Here is an 18,807-nt window from a genome sequence, read left to right on the forward strand (position 1 = left end):
AGAAAGGAGAGAAGAGGAGAGGAGACGAAGGGGGAGAGGAAGAGAGGAGAGAAGAGGAGAGCAAAGGAGAGGAGAGGAGAGGAAGAGAGGAGAGGAGAGGAGAGGAGAGGAAGAGAACAGGAGGAGAGTGATAGGAGAGGAGAGGATGAGGGTGAGAAGAGAGGAGCAGAGAGGGGAGGAGATGAGGAGGGAGAGAGGAGGAAGGTAAGAGGACAGGAGAGGAGAGGAAAAAGGCATGGAGACAAGGAGGGTGAGAGGAGAGGAGATGAGGAGGTTGAGAGAAGAAGAGATGAGGAGGGTGAGAGAAGAGGAGATGAGGAGGGTGAGAGGAGAGGAGAGGAGAAGAGAGGAAAGAAAGAAGAGAGGAAAGAATAGGACAGGAGGAGAATGAGAGGACAGAAGAGGAGAGAAGAGGAGAGGAACGGAGAGAGGAGAGCAAAGGAGACCAGAGGAGATGAAAGGAGAGTAGAGGAAAGGAAGAGAGGAAGGGAAGGAGAGGAAGACAGCAAGAGCAGAGGAGACAAGGAGTGTGAGAGGAGGAGTTGAGAGGATAGAAGAGGAGAAATGAGGAGAGGAGAGGACAGGAGAGGAAAGGTGAGGAGACGAGGAGGATGAGAGGAGAGGAGAGGAAAAAGGTGAGGAGACAAGGAAGGTGAGAGGAGAGGAGAGAAGGGTGGGGGAGTCAGAAGCTCTGGACTGTATTGGTCATGTTCGGTGATGTAGTACTGTGTTGTAGAGCAGAGCACATGGAGCTCCACATTGCGGCCATGCATATAACACTTAAGGACACACACACACACACACACACACACACACACACACACACACACACACACACACAGAAGAGGAGTTTGGTGGAGGTTTATAATAAGGGAACAGGACACCCAGAAATGCATAGCTTCTATTGTCCAACTGCAGATAAACTCTGTCTCAGATGTATGTGTACGTGTGTGTGTGAGAGAGAGAGAGAGAGAGAGAGAGAGAGCGAGGGAGGGAGAGACAGAGAGAGAGCATGTTTCTAGTAGGGGTAAGAGAGAGGACTGCACAAGTAGGGTCTGTCTGAAAATCTTCTGATAATATTTGCTGAAAGAGCAGAGCTGTGTGTATGTGTGTGTGTGTGTGTGTGTGTGTGTGTGTGTCTGTTTGTGCATGTTTTGGAGGAGTGTATCACTTTATCAAAGCTAACAGTCACACTGCTGCATAAAGAGCAGTCCACATGTGTTATACACACACACACACACACACACACACACACACACAGACACACGCAGACAAACACACACACACACACACACGCAGACAAACACACACACACACACACGCAGACAAACACACACACACACACACACACACACACAATAAAACCTTTTCGTTCCAAAATATTACTTTATTTGCTTTAGTGGTGTATTGTGTTGACTGATTCTACATTGTTTTAACAATGTTTTAACAATACCGATAGTACATAATCAAACAAACTGAGTAAATGTCAAAGACTTCATAAGCAGATCCATCAATAATGACAGCCCACAGCCGTATATGTCCCTCTACTGGCGCCCTCTGCTGTTGCACTCGAGTAGAACAACATAACACATGTAAATGAATATAATTCTCTGACAAACATCTTTAAAGAAACAGTAAAAATACTGTGTATTTATACAGGAATGTTAATTGTAATTTTCACAGATAACAGAAATTTGATTGCATTTTTTTTCATACTTTTAAAAATTCCTGCCAACAGAGCAGCCCCAATATCCAACCCTTCTCCGAAATATACACATATACACGCGTGTGTACGTGTGTGAGTGTGGGTGGGTGAGTGAGAGTGAGTGAGAGATAGAGAGAGAGTGAGTGAGAGAAAGAGAGAGAATGCTGTAATTCACAGAAATGTTTTCCCATGTGGCTCACATTCCTTAGAACATTTTGTAATAGCAACTGTAAAAAATAAGACACATTATAATGATCTCAATCATTTAATCAGATATCAGACATGCTATACGTTCTACGGGGATTTGAAAGTTGTAAACATTTTTATATGAGCACCAAAACAGGCTTAACTAAAAAAGGCCAAGTGTTCCTTCCACCACTTAGACAGAACATCCCATCAGCTTGTTAATTATGCCTTATAATGGATTATGTTGATTAACCTAAGTGTCTCGAGACAGGAACAGTCGTGGAAAATACTTAAACATCATAAATAATACAGAGAAATAAATGCTAAACGTGTTGCCTGAAGGCTGCTATCAGTCTTCATATGCCAAGTACTGTCATTTCTTTCATCACAGCCAGGTGTTGGGTGAGGAGTGAAGCACAGCTCCTCTGAACAGCAGCAGAGAGGAGGAGAAGGAGGCGATAAATGTAATAAACACACACAATAAATTGCGGTCTTTACAATAAACTGTACAAACTATGTGAAATAACATGGCAGTTCACAGAATATTAGGATAACGCTGTTTGGTGTTTGGTATTAAACGCCCGTGTGACATAAAGGCCAGACAACGCTGTACTGACCCTTCATTGACCCTCTGCGTATGTCTGTGAGGCCGCTGTAACGCGCTCCGTTCGTCTGAACGCAATCAAAACAATCAACCACGCGGGCTTTTCCCGCAGAAATGACGTCAGAGCTCCGCCCACCAATCCGCTCGCAGCCCGAGTGCAGGCAAGCTTAAGCTGGGTTTTGCTAATGCGGAGTCGAACCGCAGGCTGTAGTGTTTATTTTCACGCGCCTCATCTGAAGGTTCGGCTCGCGCCGCGGCCGCGGGCAGCGGAGGAGTTCGCGAGCGAGCGGAAACGGCGGAGCGCGAGGCGGAAGTGAGGTCGGCGCAGCGGCAGTGCTGCTCCCGTCCATGTTATTATTGTTGTTTTGACTGGGGGATGGTTGGCGGCGGAGCGCGCGGACGGCGGCCAGCCCCCCGGATCCCTGCCTCCGGTTCCCAAACCACGCACGCGAACGAGCCGTAGTAGGCCACACGACGGACTCGCGCGCCGCCAGGCTGCGGGGTACCTCCTCGAACGAACGCGCTCGGAACGCTGAGCAGAAGGAGCGGAGGACCGGGCTCAGCCCGTCGTCGTCGACGCCGTTTTGTTGGTGGTGGTGCTGCTGACGCCGCTGCGGAGATGAACGGCATCGCCAAGGGCAGGTTTGAGGTAAGACAGCGCGAGAGAGGCCTGCGGGGCGCTCTTATTTTTAAGCGTGCGCGAGGAAAACGGACACGGGCGGTGGCAGCTCGCGTGACCGACGATATGTGTCTGTTTGTGTGTGTGTGAGGGAGAGAGAGAGGGCGTATGTATGTTTATGTGTGTGTGATTGTGTTTGTCTGTGTGCGTGCGTGTGTGTGTGTTTGCTCATGGGCGACGTGGGTGTTTTTACGTGCCGTCGTCGTCGGTGGGCTTTTGTTCGTGAAGGGTAATCCGGTACTAACGCAGCACCGGCTGGCTGGCTGAGCGTGTCAGCGTCGGGCGCGAGGCCCGAATCCGTTTAGCGCTGGAATTGGCCCGCGCGCTCCTTGGACTTTAGATCAAGCTGATACACGCGCGCGCGCCCGTTGCGCGTGATCAAGGCGAGCAAAAACTAGCGAATGCAATGCAGCAAATCAGACTGATCTTGTCAACTTTAACGTCTGCTGAATGTTGAGGTAAAACAAGCCTTATTAACTGCGCTGTGAGAGACACAGTCATGTTATTTGGTTCTGCTGCTTATTGCTGTTTGTCCGTCTGTCTGTGAACGTGCGTGATATATCCAAAAGAATCCAGACACCCTTCTAATGAATGAATTCAGCTACTTTAAGGTGCACCTACTCCTTTGCCCACATTCAGCTTGTACATTTTTATGTACAATGGGATGTAAACGAGCCTAAGGTCACCATGTCCAATGCCAGGCCCCTTGGCTAGAAGGCCATAAAGCCCCTCAGCTCTGGGCAGTGGAAATGGATTCTCTGCACTGACTAAACACCATCCAGTTTACATGAATGTTTACATTTATGCATTTGGCAGGCGCTCGGGAGTGACTTACAGCTTAATCATGTTGAAGATGTAGGCGAACATAGCTTCGGGAGTCCTGCCCAGGGACTCTTATTGGTGAAGTTTGGTGGGCAGGCCTGGGTGTGAAATCAAACCCTAGTCTGAAGTGTGGAGGGCAGTGGTATAACCCACAATGTCTACACCGCTACTCAGCTCTGTCCAATACACAGAGTGCTGTTGCATGATTAGTTCTGAATCTCAAACATCAGTATCTGACCTCCTAATGCTCTTGTGGCTGAGTGCAGTCAAATCCTTACGGAAATGTTCCAACATCTAGTATCGTGGTTCCTAGCCCTGGTCCTGAAGTACCTCCTGCCCTGAACGTTTGGGTGTTTCCATTAAACCCAACACATCTAATCCAACTAATCAGCTCTTAACCAAGCCCTTCCTGAGTTGAGGCGGGTGTGCTGGGCAAACCCTAAAATATGCAGGGCAGGGGGTACTCCAGGAGCAGGCCTGAGAACCTGTGATCCAGTGTTACTGAAGCAAAGTAGGGTGCAAACTCTCTATTAATATCCTTGATTTCAGAAGAAATGTTTGATGAGTAGGTGTCTATAAGCTTTTGGACATATAGGGCAGGTTTCCAGACAGGGATTAAGCCAAGTCATGGTCTAAATTTTCCTTACGATGGAAAATCTCCATTCAGAATCCTTTATAATCCAGGACTAGGCTTAGTGCCTGTCAGGAAAACTGGCGCATGGTGTACTAAAGCAGTCTTTAGTGCTTTAGTACACCAGCTTATCCAGATTTGAGATGGGAAAGTGTATCTGAGACTGAGGTATGTGGTGTAACATGTGGGCCTGTGTTGTAAATATGGCTTTAGGGAGGCAGAAGTCAAAAAGGTGAATATGGATCTCTCTCTTTACGCATTCCCAAGGTGTTCTCAAACAGTGATGAAGCCCCCATCAACAAAAAGCTTCCCAAAGAGCTCCTGCTCAGGTAAGCAATGTCCAAGACCTGCATAATTGAAGGCACAATCCACTGTCTGGTGTCAGATTAGATTGTAATCTAATATATATGTGTTGCTATCTCTGGTTTTTCTCAGGATTTTCTCCTACTTGGATGTGGTTACATTGTGTAGGTGTGCCCAGGTGTCCAAGGTATGTCCCTCCAGAAGATATGATTCAGTAGGATAAAATGGCATGACCTCAAAAGGAGCAAGTTTAACCAAGACTGACCAAGATTCCTTCTGTTTTTTTATTTCCTCTTTTCAACTGCAAATAAAAAGGCATGGAATGTTCTAGCACTGGATGGAAGCAACTGGCAGAAGATCGATCTCTTCAACTTTCAGACAGATATTGAGGTGAAAGGGCGGTCATAAACTGCTCTGTGTGATGTGTAAAGTCTATGTGAGGCAGAGTGTTAATGTCGGTTGTTTGTACATTGTTGTTTGTCTGTGTGAAGCTGGTGTTTGGGCATCACATTCCTTGTTGTGATATTTGTGTGTGCTGGGAATTGTCACTGTGTGTATGGGATTAGTACTGGGTCAGTAGGCTTTGTTACTGAATCCATAGACTGTGACGTCATCTCTGATCCTCCCTCTCTCTCTCTCTCTCTCTCTCTCTCTCTCTCTCTCTCTCTCTCTCTCTCAGGGGCGAGTGGTGGAGAACATTTCAAAGAGATGTGGTGGTTTTCTGAGGCAGCTGAGTCTGAGAGGCTGTCTCAGTGTGGGTGATGCCTCCATGAAGTGAGTTCAGGCTTTTTTTTTTTCAGCACTTAAAACATGAATGGTAACATTTTAAACAGCCCTTGTCAGCTCATATTTGCCTACATAAGCATATATAATAAATTTATCTGTCCCACTCACACATAAAGTGACAGTGTAGATAAGTAGACAAGTCAAGATGTAAGTAAGGCTCTAACTGACAACTGTTGAGGATTTTTTTTCTAAACCATTTGTTGTATTGCTCTTGCCTGTAATGTTAAATCTGTTCCTTTAACAGTCACTGCACAAAGGACTTTAGTTTAAGCATACCTGTATTAATAATTATGAAAAATATTAAGCCTGAAATATGAAGTAGATTGTTGTAGTTCTGGGAAATGTATTTGTTTACTGTACTTGTTGGTTTGTGGACTGAGAGGAAGCTTTGTGTCTCAGTTATGTCTTTCCAACCCATTTAAAACTGCTTCTAGGCAGTTTCTGTGTTTTAATGCTATTGACATCTGTTGTGATCAATAGAATTCCGTTATGCAGGGCTGAACATGATGTGCTTATTGTCGACAGGACTTTTGCCCAGAACTGTCGTAACATAGAGCAGTTGAACCTCAATGGCTGCACTAAGATCACAGATTCCACCTGCATCAGCCTCAGCAAGTTCTGCTCCAAACTCCGCCATCTCGACCTGACTTCCTGCGTGTCTATCACCAACCACGCACTCAAAGCCTTAAGGTGAGTGTCAGTTTTTCATTACATTTCATTCTTACAGTGCAGGAGGAACCCTATGGCATGGAGTTCTTGCATCCTTGTACCTTGTACCTGTCCATCAACAAATAAGTGACTGCCAAAGATCTCCTTTCATCACCAATTTTCATCACTATCACCATGACAATGTTTGCATGGCTGCATGCTGCCATCAGTCATGTTCTGTTGTTTAAATGTCATTGTTTCATTGCGGTTGTTGTAGCTACAGTGAAATTGGCTAGTCGATGGTTGTCAGGCTTACTATAGCGATGTGTCTGGGATGTAATGTTTTCTAGCTGGTCCTCCCAATCTGAAACCAGAGCCTCCTAACATGAAGTTTGCCATCAAGGTGGCAAATTCAGCCAGTGGGCCTGAAATGGAGCTAGTTAAAACTAGGTGAAGTCATATTCATAGTATTCGATTACATCCTTATGAAGACCTTATCGCCATGTTGGTAGGCAAGCTGGACTCTGACTGTGCTCTTGTCTCCTCACTCTTACTGCAGCGACAACCCTGCTGGTAGATAAAAACCAGGCAAAATAGACCAGAATGGCCACAAAAAAGATGAAAAGATAAAGATGCTTTAGATGCAGTCTCCAGGAAACGCTACAGGGTGAAGACTAGCTAGTTTGGTGGACTCTGTGGCTACCAAAACTTCCAAAGCGTTTAAATAATAAACTCATACATATATATCATGTTCATGTCAGTTTCTTATTTGCCAGCTTCTCATTTGAATTTTCCGTTCCACCTTAAATGCTGCTGCTGCTGCAGCTACAGTGAGGTGTGCTAGTTTCGGTTTCGGAAGCGAAAGTAATAATGTAGCAGGAAATTTCGGCCATTTAGATTTTAGCTTTCATTTGTTATAAGTACAGCAACCACTCAAATGAAAAAATTAAATACACTCACACACTGGTTAATTTAACATTGGTTAGCTTTTAAAAATGAGATTTAAAAAATGTTTAAAGAATGTGTTTTACTGCCTTTGCTGGATCAGTTATGATATCTCATTACTACCACCACGGCACTGCTGAATGAACTTAAAATTGCCTATCAAAATGGTGGCAGCGCAACTGTGACGTCATAGGAATATTATCACCAGAGGAAGTGAAGAGTTGAATGGGGTGGTGAGGGTCATGCTTGTTGTTAGCCTTTCATTAGTAGGTGTAGGACTGCTTGTTTGATTGTCTGAAGTGATCTTGGTATATGTGAGCTTGTCTCCATCCAGGCTTTGTGTGTGTGTGTGTGTGTATTTATAAGAGCAAAAATTAATATGATGAGTATTTCACAACACTAACATATTGTCCAGTACATATATTAAGAGATGACTAATGTGGCAGTAGTTAGTATTCACAGAAATGAATAGTTAATTGGGTAAGGGAAGCTTTTCATGTGTTCAGTAACATTTTCCAAAAAGTATAGTCTGATTTTCAAACGCTGACCTCTAATGATTTTTGAGCTTGATGTTGCACTTCTTTTTTGCCTGTCTGCTTTGGTAATGTTCAGTTTGTCCTACTGTTTTTGTTATGGAATAGTCAGTCATTTAGGTTAAAAGCTAACGCATGGTTTATTAGATCAAATTACCAAACCTCCTGCTGCCAGCTTCTCCCGCTATCCTAGGAGATTCCACGATCCATTACACAACATCCCAGCACGGCATAATCTCCTGGTGTACTGCCACATTATTTAATCTCTTAACTCCATTACTAATTTATCAAAGGCAGAGTGTAAGTATTTTGAGATCTTGCGGTCAAACAGGAGAATTTAGAGGATTCTCTGGCTGTAAGGAGCATTTTAATGGGTTTTGAGAATGATTGACTGACATTTCTTCGACTAGTTTAAATGCAAATCAGCATTATCTGTCTTTCTAACCTTTGGAGAGTTGTAATATGACTCACAAACAGAATGTAGCCAAACATAGGTGAATGTTTAGCCTAAACAGAGGCTACAGCACAATTATTAACTCTAGCAGTGGTAAACTTTGTGGATACCTGGGGCGGTGACTGCAGAGGTTTATGAGCATTGTTGCTTATGTAAACATGACTCGTGATGGTTCAGCAGTTTCCACGCTCTTCAGTCTGAGTGTTGCCAAATACAGATATTAGACACTCAAGTGTATTATTTGTGGTAATGTGTACTATGAAATGTTATCGTACTAAATGTTTTTGTTTTCTTCGTATTCTTGTCATTTTAATATCTGAATCTTCAACCGCTGGATGTCAGATTAAACATTAAAACAGCAAAAATGGCAAATTAATTCTAACTAGAATAAATATCATTTAACATTCGATTCATACTTCTGTTATTAATGTTAATCCTAATTAACGCTATTTTTCTGTTATAACTTAATGTGTAGTATAGGGCATGACATGGTAGTTGGAAATGCATACACAAAGTAACATAAATGGAGAAAAAAAAGCAAACTTTTGCTAAATTTTGAAGCCTTCTTCATAAACTTAATTGATGCTTGTTTGTTTATTTACAGCATATATGTATCTTTCAATGGCCTTTGTTCTAGATAGCCTTCTTAGCCAGTTAACTTTAAAATTAGCTCTGCTTTCCTGAGGAGAGTGTTAAAGCAACTGAAGCGCGTGTGGGATTAAAAGTGGGTATGTAAATGTGGTTGATAGACTGGAAAATTTAAATCAGCAAAGCACGGACATGTTTATGAATCACTGTTTACCAAAGTTAGCTGACTAAGCCACAGGAACAGATTAAATCAGTTTATCCAAAATAGAAAAAAATGTTGGACCAAAATGGTGGACAGTTTTGAAAAGAAGAGATGAGGATTTATTTTGAAGATCACAGGGAAAAGGAGTCACTGAACATTTTGCTGTTGTGATTTTAAGTTGGTAAAAGCAGTTTAAAAAGTAAAAAATAGTAAAATCAGAAGACTTTATTAAGGTTTAGCTACTCAATATCATATAATAGCAGAGCAGGCCAAACTGTTTCAATTGCAAATAAAAGTTCTGTATTATCTTGTGAAGAACATTTCTGCTTTTTAAGTATTATTTTATTACTATGTTACTATACTACTTTTTTTTCTTACACAGCCACAGGCACTGAATGAAACTATAAGATGCACTATATAGAATGGTGCAAAAGTTAGAGACCACCTTTTACTGATTTACAGTCGAACCAACCATTGTGTACATATTATTAATTCTTCAGGAGATGTTTCTGAGGATATTATATGTAAGATTGTACACTTATATGAGGAGGGGAAAGTCAAATGAAAACAAGTTGACAACAGTTTCCAAAACTGGATAAAAATGATTAAAAGATGTAGAAAAAATGGAACTTTTAACCACCGTGCAAGACCTGGTGTACCACCAATACTGTCCCCATCAGATAAACAGTAATTAAAGCTTTCATCTTTGAGAGAGAGGAGAAAATCAAGCTCCGTTCATGCTTCAGATCTAAAAGATATGTCAGTCTTTCTGTCCATCCCTCAACTGCGAGAAGACAGTTTAAAGCTCTGAGCTTAAAGGATGTGTAGCTGTCAAGAAGCCAAAATAGACAAACAAACACAAAAAGAAGAAAATGTGAAAATCGAACAAAGAAGCTGCTGATGTTCCCAGAACAATGGACTGGCCACTCTAGATTCCAGACCTCAACATCATTGAATGCTCCCTCACAGAAAATGATTACATGAAATGGATACAAATATGCTGCCTGATGTCTAAGACAGTAGTTTTGTTGCCTAAAACGTCTTGTTAATCCATTTATTTGAATCCGTTCATGCCGGAGGGATACATGCAGGTCATTGTGACCCAAAATAGTACCCAAACAGTACTGATTTTTCCAGATTTATCACTGTTTCCCTCTGGTTCCAGTCACCACCATTTTAAAGAATTTGGAGTCTGTAAATTTCTCTACCATGAGCTATTTCACATCAAACCACTTTGAATGACTCAGAAGAAGAGTTCCCCTTTAATGGCTGTTGTAACTGGTATTTAAATAAAGGGTGGTCGCTGACTTAAGCATAGTACTGTATGTGGAATATTTGTGGTCTGTGTGTGTTTTGCTCTTCATTAGTTAAATAGCAATGACTTTACCGCATTCTTTTATGGTCACCATTTTTTAATGCAGCTGTTTTTGTCTTTATTGTTAAAGTAAATAAACAATTTTACAGCATGTTAATCATTAGTATTTTTTCACCCCACATTTCTCTGTTTGATGAATCGCTTGAATGATTAAAAAATACTCAAATCATGTAACCAGTTACCTAATGTAGCTAATTTTTGTCCTTTGGTAATTCTCTGAATCTTATAATAATATACAATGGTTTAATGTTTTCATTTAATGTACCTTTAAGTGTCATCACACTGCAGTGATCAAATTTGTTTTAGTAATATTGCTAACAAAGTATTACAGAAACAAAACCTTTAGTATTTGACTGGTTGTATTCAAGTAGAAGAAATTAGTTTCATTCACATTTGTGTATTTTTAATGTTAATGTTTTGTTTAGCTTTTGTCTGCTTAGAATTAATCTAGGTGTGTTTTCAGTTGGTCTTGTGTGTTGTTTTGTCTATGTGGTTATCTTACATTTGATTTATGGGTTGTCTGCATTTCAGTGAGGGGTGTCGGATGCTTGAGAATCTGAACCTGTCCTGGTGTGATCAAATCACACGTGATGGCATTGAAGCACTCAGCCGTGGCTGCACTGGCCTCAAAGCACTGTTTCTTAGAGGCTGCACGCAGGTACACATACACACAAAGCCTTCAGTGATATGTTTGAGGATAGTACGGTATTTCTTTCACAGAAAACTGTCAAGTTGTGCATGCTTGAGCAGGTGTGTGTTTTTCAGCTGGATGATACAGCACTGAAGCACCTTCAGAAGCACTGTCCGGAGCTTGTGACAATCAACATGCAATCCTGCACAGTAAGGCTTGAATGTGTTCTTGCTAGGGATTACGTTACATTGTAAAACAGAAGTTAAAAAACCCATTTGAAGTATGTCATTTTTTTCAGAGTGAGAGTACACGGGGTTCATTATAAATTAGTGTTCATACATACAAACTTCAGTCCATATGTACACTGCCCAGCCATCATGATCACATCACCACTGAAGATTTACTTTTTTGAAATTGCAACAAATACAAGGTGAAAAGGCCAGAACTTGTCTACCTTCATGATATGCCATTTTTCATTGCTATTTCACATGGCAGTACCATCATATCTGGAATGATGAGGGCTGCAGAATCCTCCCTTAGAGGTGTGCAAAGTTTCCCATCCCTTCTTTTTGAGTCATCAGCTGCGCAGCATCCGTGTCCCTAATGCACTTGGAGTAGAGTACTGACCTCTCTAATATTTATGGTCTGTGTAGGAGGGCCATAACCAGCAGAGTCATCAGGAAGATTGGACTTAATTAATTAATGCAGACACAGAGATGAATCTGTTTATATCTGAATCAGTGTTAAACAGAGCTGGTGGACACTATGTAGATTAACTCTTAGAATTCACAGTTGTAGGGAAGGAAAGCCTGGTCGGCTCCTGCCTTTATTGTTCAAAACGTTAACATAAATGTTTACAAAATAAAGCCCTACATTTTCCTAGTTTGACCCTTTAAAACCATTCATAATTCCAGCCTGAAGCCCAGCTGTTTCTTCGCTGTTGCTCTGTCTCTGTGGCTGTAGTTCAACTATAAAGACTCCATTTGAACAACAAACAAATTGTTTAAATACAGCTTTTACATGTGAAAGTTCCATTTGATGGCACTCCTGATAAAGTTTTTTCCAGCTACTGCTGTGGTGAATTTGTCCATCAAAGTGTTTCTTAAATAAGCACAAAGATGCTGAAAATATCAGTAATATCCAAAACATTAGCACTTAGGGACTCCCCTTCTCAGTGCTGATCTATGCATAAATCAACAAGCAGCAAACTAACAAATACAACAGCAAAGCATAAAGCTACATTTTCCCTCGAAACAAGATGTACCATAGTGGTATGAGAGTATGAGGGACTACAATCATGGAAGAATTGGAGCCTGTATGTCTCATTCGTCTGAACATGCAGTTACATGTTGCTCTCACTGGACATTAATCATTAAAATTAAAATCTGTGTGCATTTATGTGAGTTTCAAGTTTAGTTTATGTTCCCCTGCATTTGCACAATGAAAATAATGTTATTGAATTATTAAAAGCAGTGTAAACACTCTGATGAAGGTTATTTTGTCCACTCATATAGCTATGAAAAAAAAATCTTTCTAGAGATAAATTGTGATTTGCTAATTATTGTGACTAATTGCAATTAACTCATAAAATCATGTGATTAATTGCAATTAATTAATTAATTTATGCCCTATGTTAAGTAGAAAAGGAGAAATTTGTAAAAAGTTATAAAAAGTTATCATTGTGCACACAGTCTTGTTTTGTGGAAAGAAAAAAACAGTTTTGTAGTGTTTTTGTCACTGCTTAACATCAAAGCAAATGGGCTGCTTATACATAATGTAAATCGGCTGTAATGGTGGAATTCACTGTGCAATCAAAGGTAATCGTTGAATTACATATGTAAATAGTATAGGAAAACGAGTTCAAGTGGTTTATATGGTAGTGTCTTTGCTTCTGACTGTAAGTACAGTGGGCTTTAAAAACATGGCAGAGATAATGGCAGAAACATTGACATGGCTTGTTTGTGTCCTACAGCAAATAACAGATGAGGGCTTTGTGAGTTTGTGTCGAGGCTGTCACAAGCTGCAGATGGTATGTGTGTCTGGCTGCAGCAACATCACAGACGCCTCTCTGACTGCGCTCGGCCTCAACTGCCAACGGCTAAAGTAAGGCTTTAGACACACACACGCGTCCATCGCGCATACAAACACACACACAGTTTCTCTGATGCACATTTTTGAATTTGTCAGGATCCTGGAGGCTGCCCGCTGCTCTCATGTGACCGATGCTGGTTTCACTGTTCTAGCGAGGGTGAGTCTATACAAGCAGACATGCACACTCACAGACTTTCTAGCATTAATTTTCTAACTGATGTCTTAAAGGCTAAATGAAAAACAGAAATTGAGGAAATTTCCATTTATCGTGTACCTTTTTGCTTTTTTTTCAGAATTGTCATGATTTGGAGAAAATGGATTTGGAAGAATGTATTTTGGTGAGCTGAAAAGCAGTTACATTTTTCCCTTAACAGCTGTTTATATATGTTGGTGCTGTCCATGTTATTGTGTAACAGTTCACATATTTTTAGGTTTGATATTATTTTCTCTATCAAGATTCAGTTAAATTTTTATGTGGTAATTCTGTAGAGCTCTAATGATACGTTGCACAGATTTATTTGGCTCAGAAAAAAGACACATTTGTTTTCAAGACAAAAGACTGCAAAGTAGCATAGTGTAGTGTAGCAACAATGTGTTATGAACAAAAACTCATTTCACACAGTACTGTGCAGAAGTTAGAAACCCTTCAGTTATTTAATTTCAAGTCAAATGGCCATTAAGTACAAGTTATTCATTTTTCAGCATCAGGGGAAAAAGAAATAACAAAAAATTACTCAGAAGCCTCAACAACTAAATATAATAAAAAAAAGAATTCAGTAGTTTCTGCTTTATTACAGCTTTCATTTTTGTGAGTCTTACTTTCAATTCTTCAAAGAAATCAGCAGGGATATTTTTCACACCTCCAAAGTTGGTTGCGTGTTTGGCTTCTTGACAGCTACACATCCTTTCATAGTGTTGTTGTCCTCTCACAGTGGAAGGATGGAGAGAAACTCCTGTGTATTTTTTCAGAACGGAAAATCTTGATTTTCTCCTATCTCTCAAAAGATGAAAGCTTTGTGTAGTGTTTATCTGACAGTAACAGTTTTGGTGGGCTACCAGGTCTTGCACGGTTGTTAGGAGTACTGTTTTCTCTATATTTTTTTAAATAATCATTTCAACAGTTTTAGAAACTTTTATTTTTTCCACTTGTTTTTCTTTGACTTTCCCCTTCCTAATGCAAGTGAATCATCTTATCTATATGATCTATATCTATTTCTCTTCCATTTTCAAACCTCTTAACAAAATTAAAATATCAGAATTAAAAGATCCACATAAGCACCTAACTTCTGACACAGAAAAAATGAACTGTACTTGCTGTTTCAAATGTTTAATTGTTTAGATGAAAGACAAACAAAATACCATTTGTAAAAGACTGAGAGGCATATTGACGTTTTTTATTTTTTTCTGATTTTTTGATGCCATATTGATGCTCTTACTACATACATTAGTCTGCTGTGTGTATTTATAATTAACTTGTGTGTATTTTGTATATGTATTTATATTCATTTAAAATTTCACACTTTTGAGCCACATCAAAAAAAAAAACTTTGTATTTCCTGAATTATGTTTGTTTCCATGGTAACCTCCTCTCTTTGCACAGAGCAGTAGTAACTGTGCTTTTTGTTTATGTGGGATGTTTCAGGTGACTGATAACACTCTGGTCCAGCTTTCAATCCACTGCCCTCGTCTTCAGGCCCTGGTGAGTGCCTGCTGTGCACCTGTGTGAAAATACATGGTGGAAGTATACTGTATCTTTAGCTCTTGTTTTCTGGCTGCCTTTGGGGAAAATCATTAACTTCTTATATTGTACTCTCCTGAGGGAAAATTCACCTCTGTTTTCTGTGTGTGTTCCAGAGCCTCTCTCATTGTGAGCTGATAACAGACGATGGGATCAGACACCTGAGCAGCAGTGTGTGTGGTCAGGAGCGGCTGCAGGTGGTGGAGCTGGATAACTGCCCCCTGATCACAGATATCACTCTGGAGCACCTGAAGAGCTGCCAGCGCCTCGAGCGCATTGAGCTCTATGACTGCCAGCAGGTCACTCGCGCAGGCATCAAGCGCATCCGGGTTAGTCATCCGTAGCTCCGTGCCTAAACTACAACTCCTGCACACTGAAAAAATGTATTGTGTTGATGTACTGTATTTTATACATGTGGAACCAAAGCACACACATTTGGTTGAAGTAAAACCAAAGCAACAGGGTAATCTTCATACAAGTTCCAGTCATCACACAACATAAGTCCTACACAGCTGGATTACTAAATTGTGCCAGTATTCTTGTGGCACATTTGCATGTGAGAATAATGGGATGAATTTCACTGGTTTAAATTAATGGCTACATTCACATGACAAGCCTTTTTGCCCAGTTCTTTCAATTCTTTCCACCTTGACAGTTCACATTTGTGTTTGTAAGTGACCCATATCTGTCATAAGTGTGGACTCTACCCTGAATAGACCCTCAAAGATGACATTGATATACACACAGCTAGCTAGAAACCACTAGCATGCTCTTTATGTTGCACTTCATGCAGTTGGTTCTGCCAGAGTGCTGTGTGACACATGCAGACATTATAAAAGACTCTGTTGATTAACATAGGAACCTGGTGCTCGTGTTGCGGTTACCCCATCTGGTGTAAAATGGGCTTAAATCCTATTGTATAAGTGCTTGCAAAAAGCCAAATAAAAGAAGGGATGCCCAAATTGGATTTGTTTAAAGAAACAAATACTACAAAGAAATTGGTTAGTTTTTGCACAGTGACGATTCTTTCTAAGATATGCTCAGTGCATTTGCCCATCAGTGGGTACTGCAGGCAAGTTCAGTGCCACCATGTGGCCAAATCAGATTTTTTCATTGTTCTCAAGGAGCCAAATTAGGCATATATATTTGATGAGCATTTCTCTTTCTCAAATATGAATGACATTCTTATATTAAAGGATATTTTAAAAATATTTAGTGTCGATTTATAAAAGTGAATCTTGCCAAACCCTACTAAAATAGTGTGTGTGTTTGTTTGTATGTTGTTGCTTCTTTCCCAGGCCCACCTACCTGAGATTAAGGTCCATGCCTACTTTGCCCCAGTGACGCCCCCTCCCTCAGTGCATGGAGGAGGTCAGCGTCTCTGCCGCTGCTGTGTCATACTCTGACAGAGGGTTGGCTTTCTGAGGAACTACATAGAGAGCGGAGCTGTCAGTCAACCTCTCAACCCTACCCTGGTCCTGCTGGACACCACCGCTAAACTCTACACAAGGGTGTGGCTGTGGAAGGCATGGTTTCTTCACTGAGTGTTTGCCTGGCAGCAGGATGGAGCTACACAAGTTACACGAGCTACAAATGCAAAATACAACTCAACATGAAACATTATTACTTCATACAGTATGACCTGTCGGATATACAAGATGAAAGTGGAAGAGCCACCCTGTAAAATATTTCATATTTGGATCTGTAGAAAAAAAAAAACACACATCTGTGGAAGTACTTAATGCAGTATGACATGGAACTACTGACTTGAGAACCTCGTCTGTGTAGGATGTCCCCCAGGGCTTCATGACAACCAGACAGTGTTTACTTCTTGCTCCTCTGTCACCGATAGGAATGCATTCCCTCACAAAGGGAACCAATAGATTAACACAATGAGCAGAAAGGGGTGGACCGTGAGCCTCTTTTGTTAGCTGTGGGAGGGTTTGTTTTGGAGATTCTTCCCACAGTGTGCGGGACTGCTTCAAAATTGGGAGCAGGAAGTCAAGGCTTCTGTTGGACTTAGAGTTTGCGTGTGTGTATGAGAATGTTGAAATATAGAAAACAAAAAAAATATAACACTACAACCAAGGGAACCCGTGTTCAAACTGGAGTAAAATGGTTCTCATTTTCTGTCATTGCTCACCATTATTTCAAGAGAGAGAGGGGGGAAAAGACATTTGAAAGGACTTTGCCACATGAGAGCGTAAGGGGGAGAAAGTAAGACGGAGATAAAGAGATGGAGAATGTAAGTAAGAAAAAAAGAATTGTTCAGCTGATCGGGCACTAGCAGTGGAAGTGAAGAAACCTTAGGAGTGATGTGACTGTTCATATTTAGAAAATTCATATCATATTTACTGAGGGAATCTAATATGAATAGATGAACCTGATTTTACGTTATAAGTGCAATATTGCAGTATGCTGAAGGTCTAGATTTTATGTTGTATATGTCAGGATTCACAACACTCCATATTCAGACATTTTCTTGGCAATGTTATGAAAGTATTCTTTTAAAATTGCCCTTTTCTTTACCCACATAGCTGCTTACCTATATTTGCTGCCACCTACTGCGTATTTATTTAGCTAACAGGCTAGTGCCCACTGTGTAATTTGCCACAAAGACCAACATGGAGGGTGCACTTTTAAGCCAATGCAATCATGAGAGCTTTTCAGTGTCATTTTAGTGCACAACTCCACATGCCATTTGTAATGTAGTTTTGAGCACTGAAAGGACTTTTCTTAATGCACACTGGGCCTCGTGTTCCTAATTTAGATGACTGTTGAATCGATTGCCTAATCAATGATGATGTCTTTTGGGTGTGAGTGCCTTTGATTTTGCAATGCCAGAATGAGCGTGGGAAGTCTAGCCTCAGAGATAAAAGACTCAGGACTGCAACGTGATCCTTCTGATCTTTTCCTTCCCTGCTTCATTGATTTTTAGCATTGGACACCATCGCAATAATGAGCGACATCATTGTCAGGCAACGGACCATAAGCTGCGACCAAGTCATGCACCCACATTTGATGGAGTACTGAAGTTGGTAATGAAGGATAAAGAGCGAATTTGAATTCTACCGCAATGTAAAGGACAACCCCCTCTCTCTATCATATTTTTGACAAAGAGTTGGAAAAAAAAGTTACCTGATTGTCCTTGTGTTCTGGTGTTACTGTGACATTTCTTTAAATAAAAGATCTGAGCAGTGTGTCACATTCAGTGTTGTTCGTGCTGCGTATCGGCCCTGTGGTACCACGTTGAAATAAGACTGCCCGCATAAAGGGTTTGTGAATGGTTTAAATTGAGTTTACTAATGGTCATTAATTAGGTCTTAAAAGACCTTAAAATCTTTATTAAACATTTACAACACACAAATGACGAGGGCAACAGTGACCTGTTGTTTGCCTAATGGTGAACACACATTGATTCATACAGTTAAACCTCAGAATTTGATGCTTACTGATCTTACTGCATCTTTATCAGTTAGCATTAAGCCTGTCATTTATCAGATGTCATGGCTCAATTTTGCTCTTTTTATTAATGTGTTATAACTGCTTATTAATGATTAATGAAGTGTTTATGACCTAACTAATAACCATTTATAAACACTTATAAAGGTAGTCTTGAAAGTAGTACCAAATATGTTTTCCACCTTTTCTTAATGCAGTTACTTTTCATTTGTTACTGATGCAAGCAGCTGTTTTATTATTAGGCGGTTTTCATGTGTTAGAGCACCACCTGCAATGTCTGGCTGAATACATTTAAAAGCAACTCTCACTTTAGGCTCCTTTGACAGTGTTTTAGTGGTTTTGTGAACATAGATTAGAGCACATTTACAAGAGTAAATGCATGAGCTTTTGAAAAAACTGTCAGTATGCTCTTTTGGAAAAAGCA

General features: G+C 40.7%; 1 protein-coding gene across 2 annotated transcripts; it reads left to right on the forward strand.

Moving 5' to 3' along the window:
- Positions 1 to 2,872: 2,872 nt before the first annotated feature.
- On the forward strand, positions 2,873 to 18,128 carry fbxl2 (F-box and leucine-rich repeat protein 2). Of its 2 annotated transcripts, none has more exons than XM_036566524.1 (14): positions 2,873 to 3,144; positions 4,895 to 4,956; positions 5,063 to 5,117; positions 5,246 to 5,320; positions 5,610 to 5,704; positions 6,242 to 6,406; positions 10,993 to 11,119; positions 11,227 to 11,301; positions 13,065 to 13,195; positions 13,280 to 13,340; positions 13,477 to 13,521; positions 14,826 to 14,882; positions 15,038 to 15,250; positions 16,220 to 18,128. In XM_036566524.1, exons 1-14 carry the CDS (start codon positions 3,115 to 3,117, stop codon positions 16,325 to 16,327), a joined length of 1,299 nt encoding a protein of 432 aa, XP_036422417.1. In that variant the 5' UTR covers positions 2,873 to 3,114; the 3' UTR covers positions 16,328 to 18,128. The 2 variants fall into 2 exon arrangements, with proteins under 2 accessions (XP_036422417.1, XP_036422418.1); XM_036566525.1 differs by having other exon boundaries at positions 2,981 to 3,144; positions 4,841 to 4,956.
- Positions 18,129 to 18,807: the final 679 nt, after the last annotated feature.

The sequence above is a fragment of the Colossoma macropomum genome, unplaced genomic scaffold (genome assembly GCF_904425465.1).
Source record: "Colossoma macropomum unplaced genomic scaffold, Colossoma_macropomum, whole genome shotgun sequence".
NCBI classification, from domain to species: Eukaryota; Metazoa; Chordata; class Actinopteri; order Characiformes; family Serrasalmidae; genus Colossoma; species Colossoma macropomum.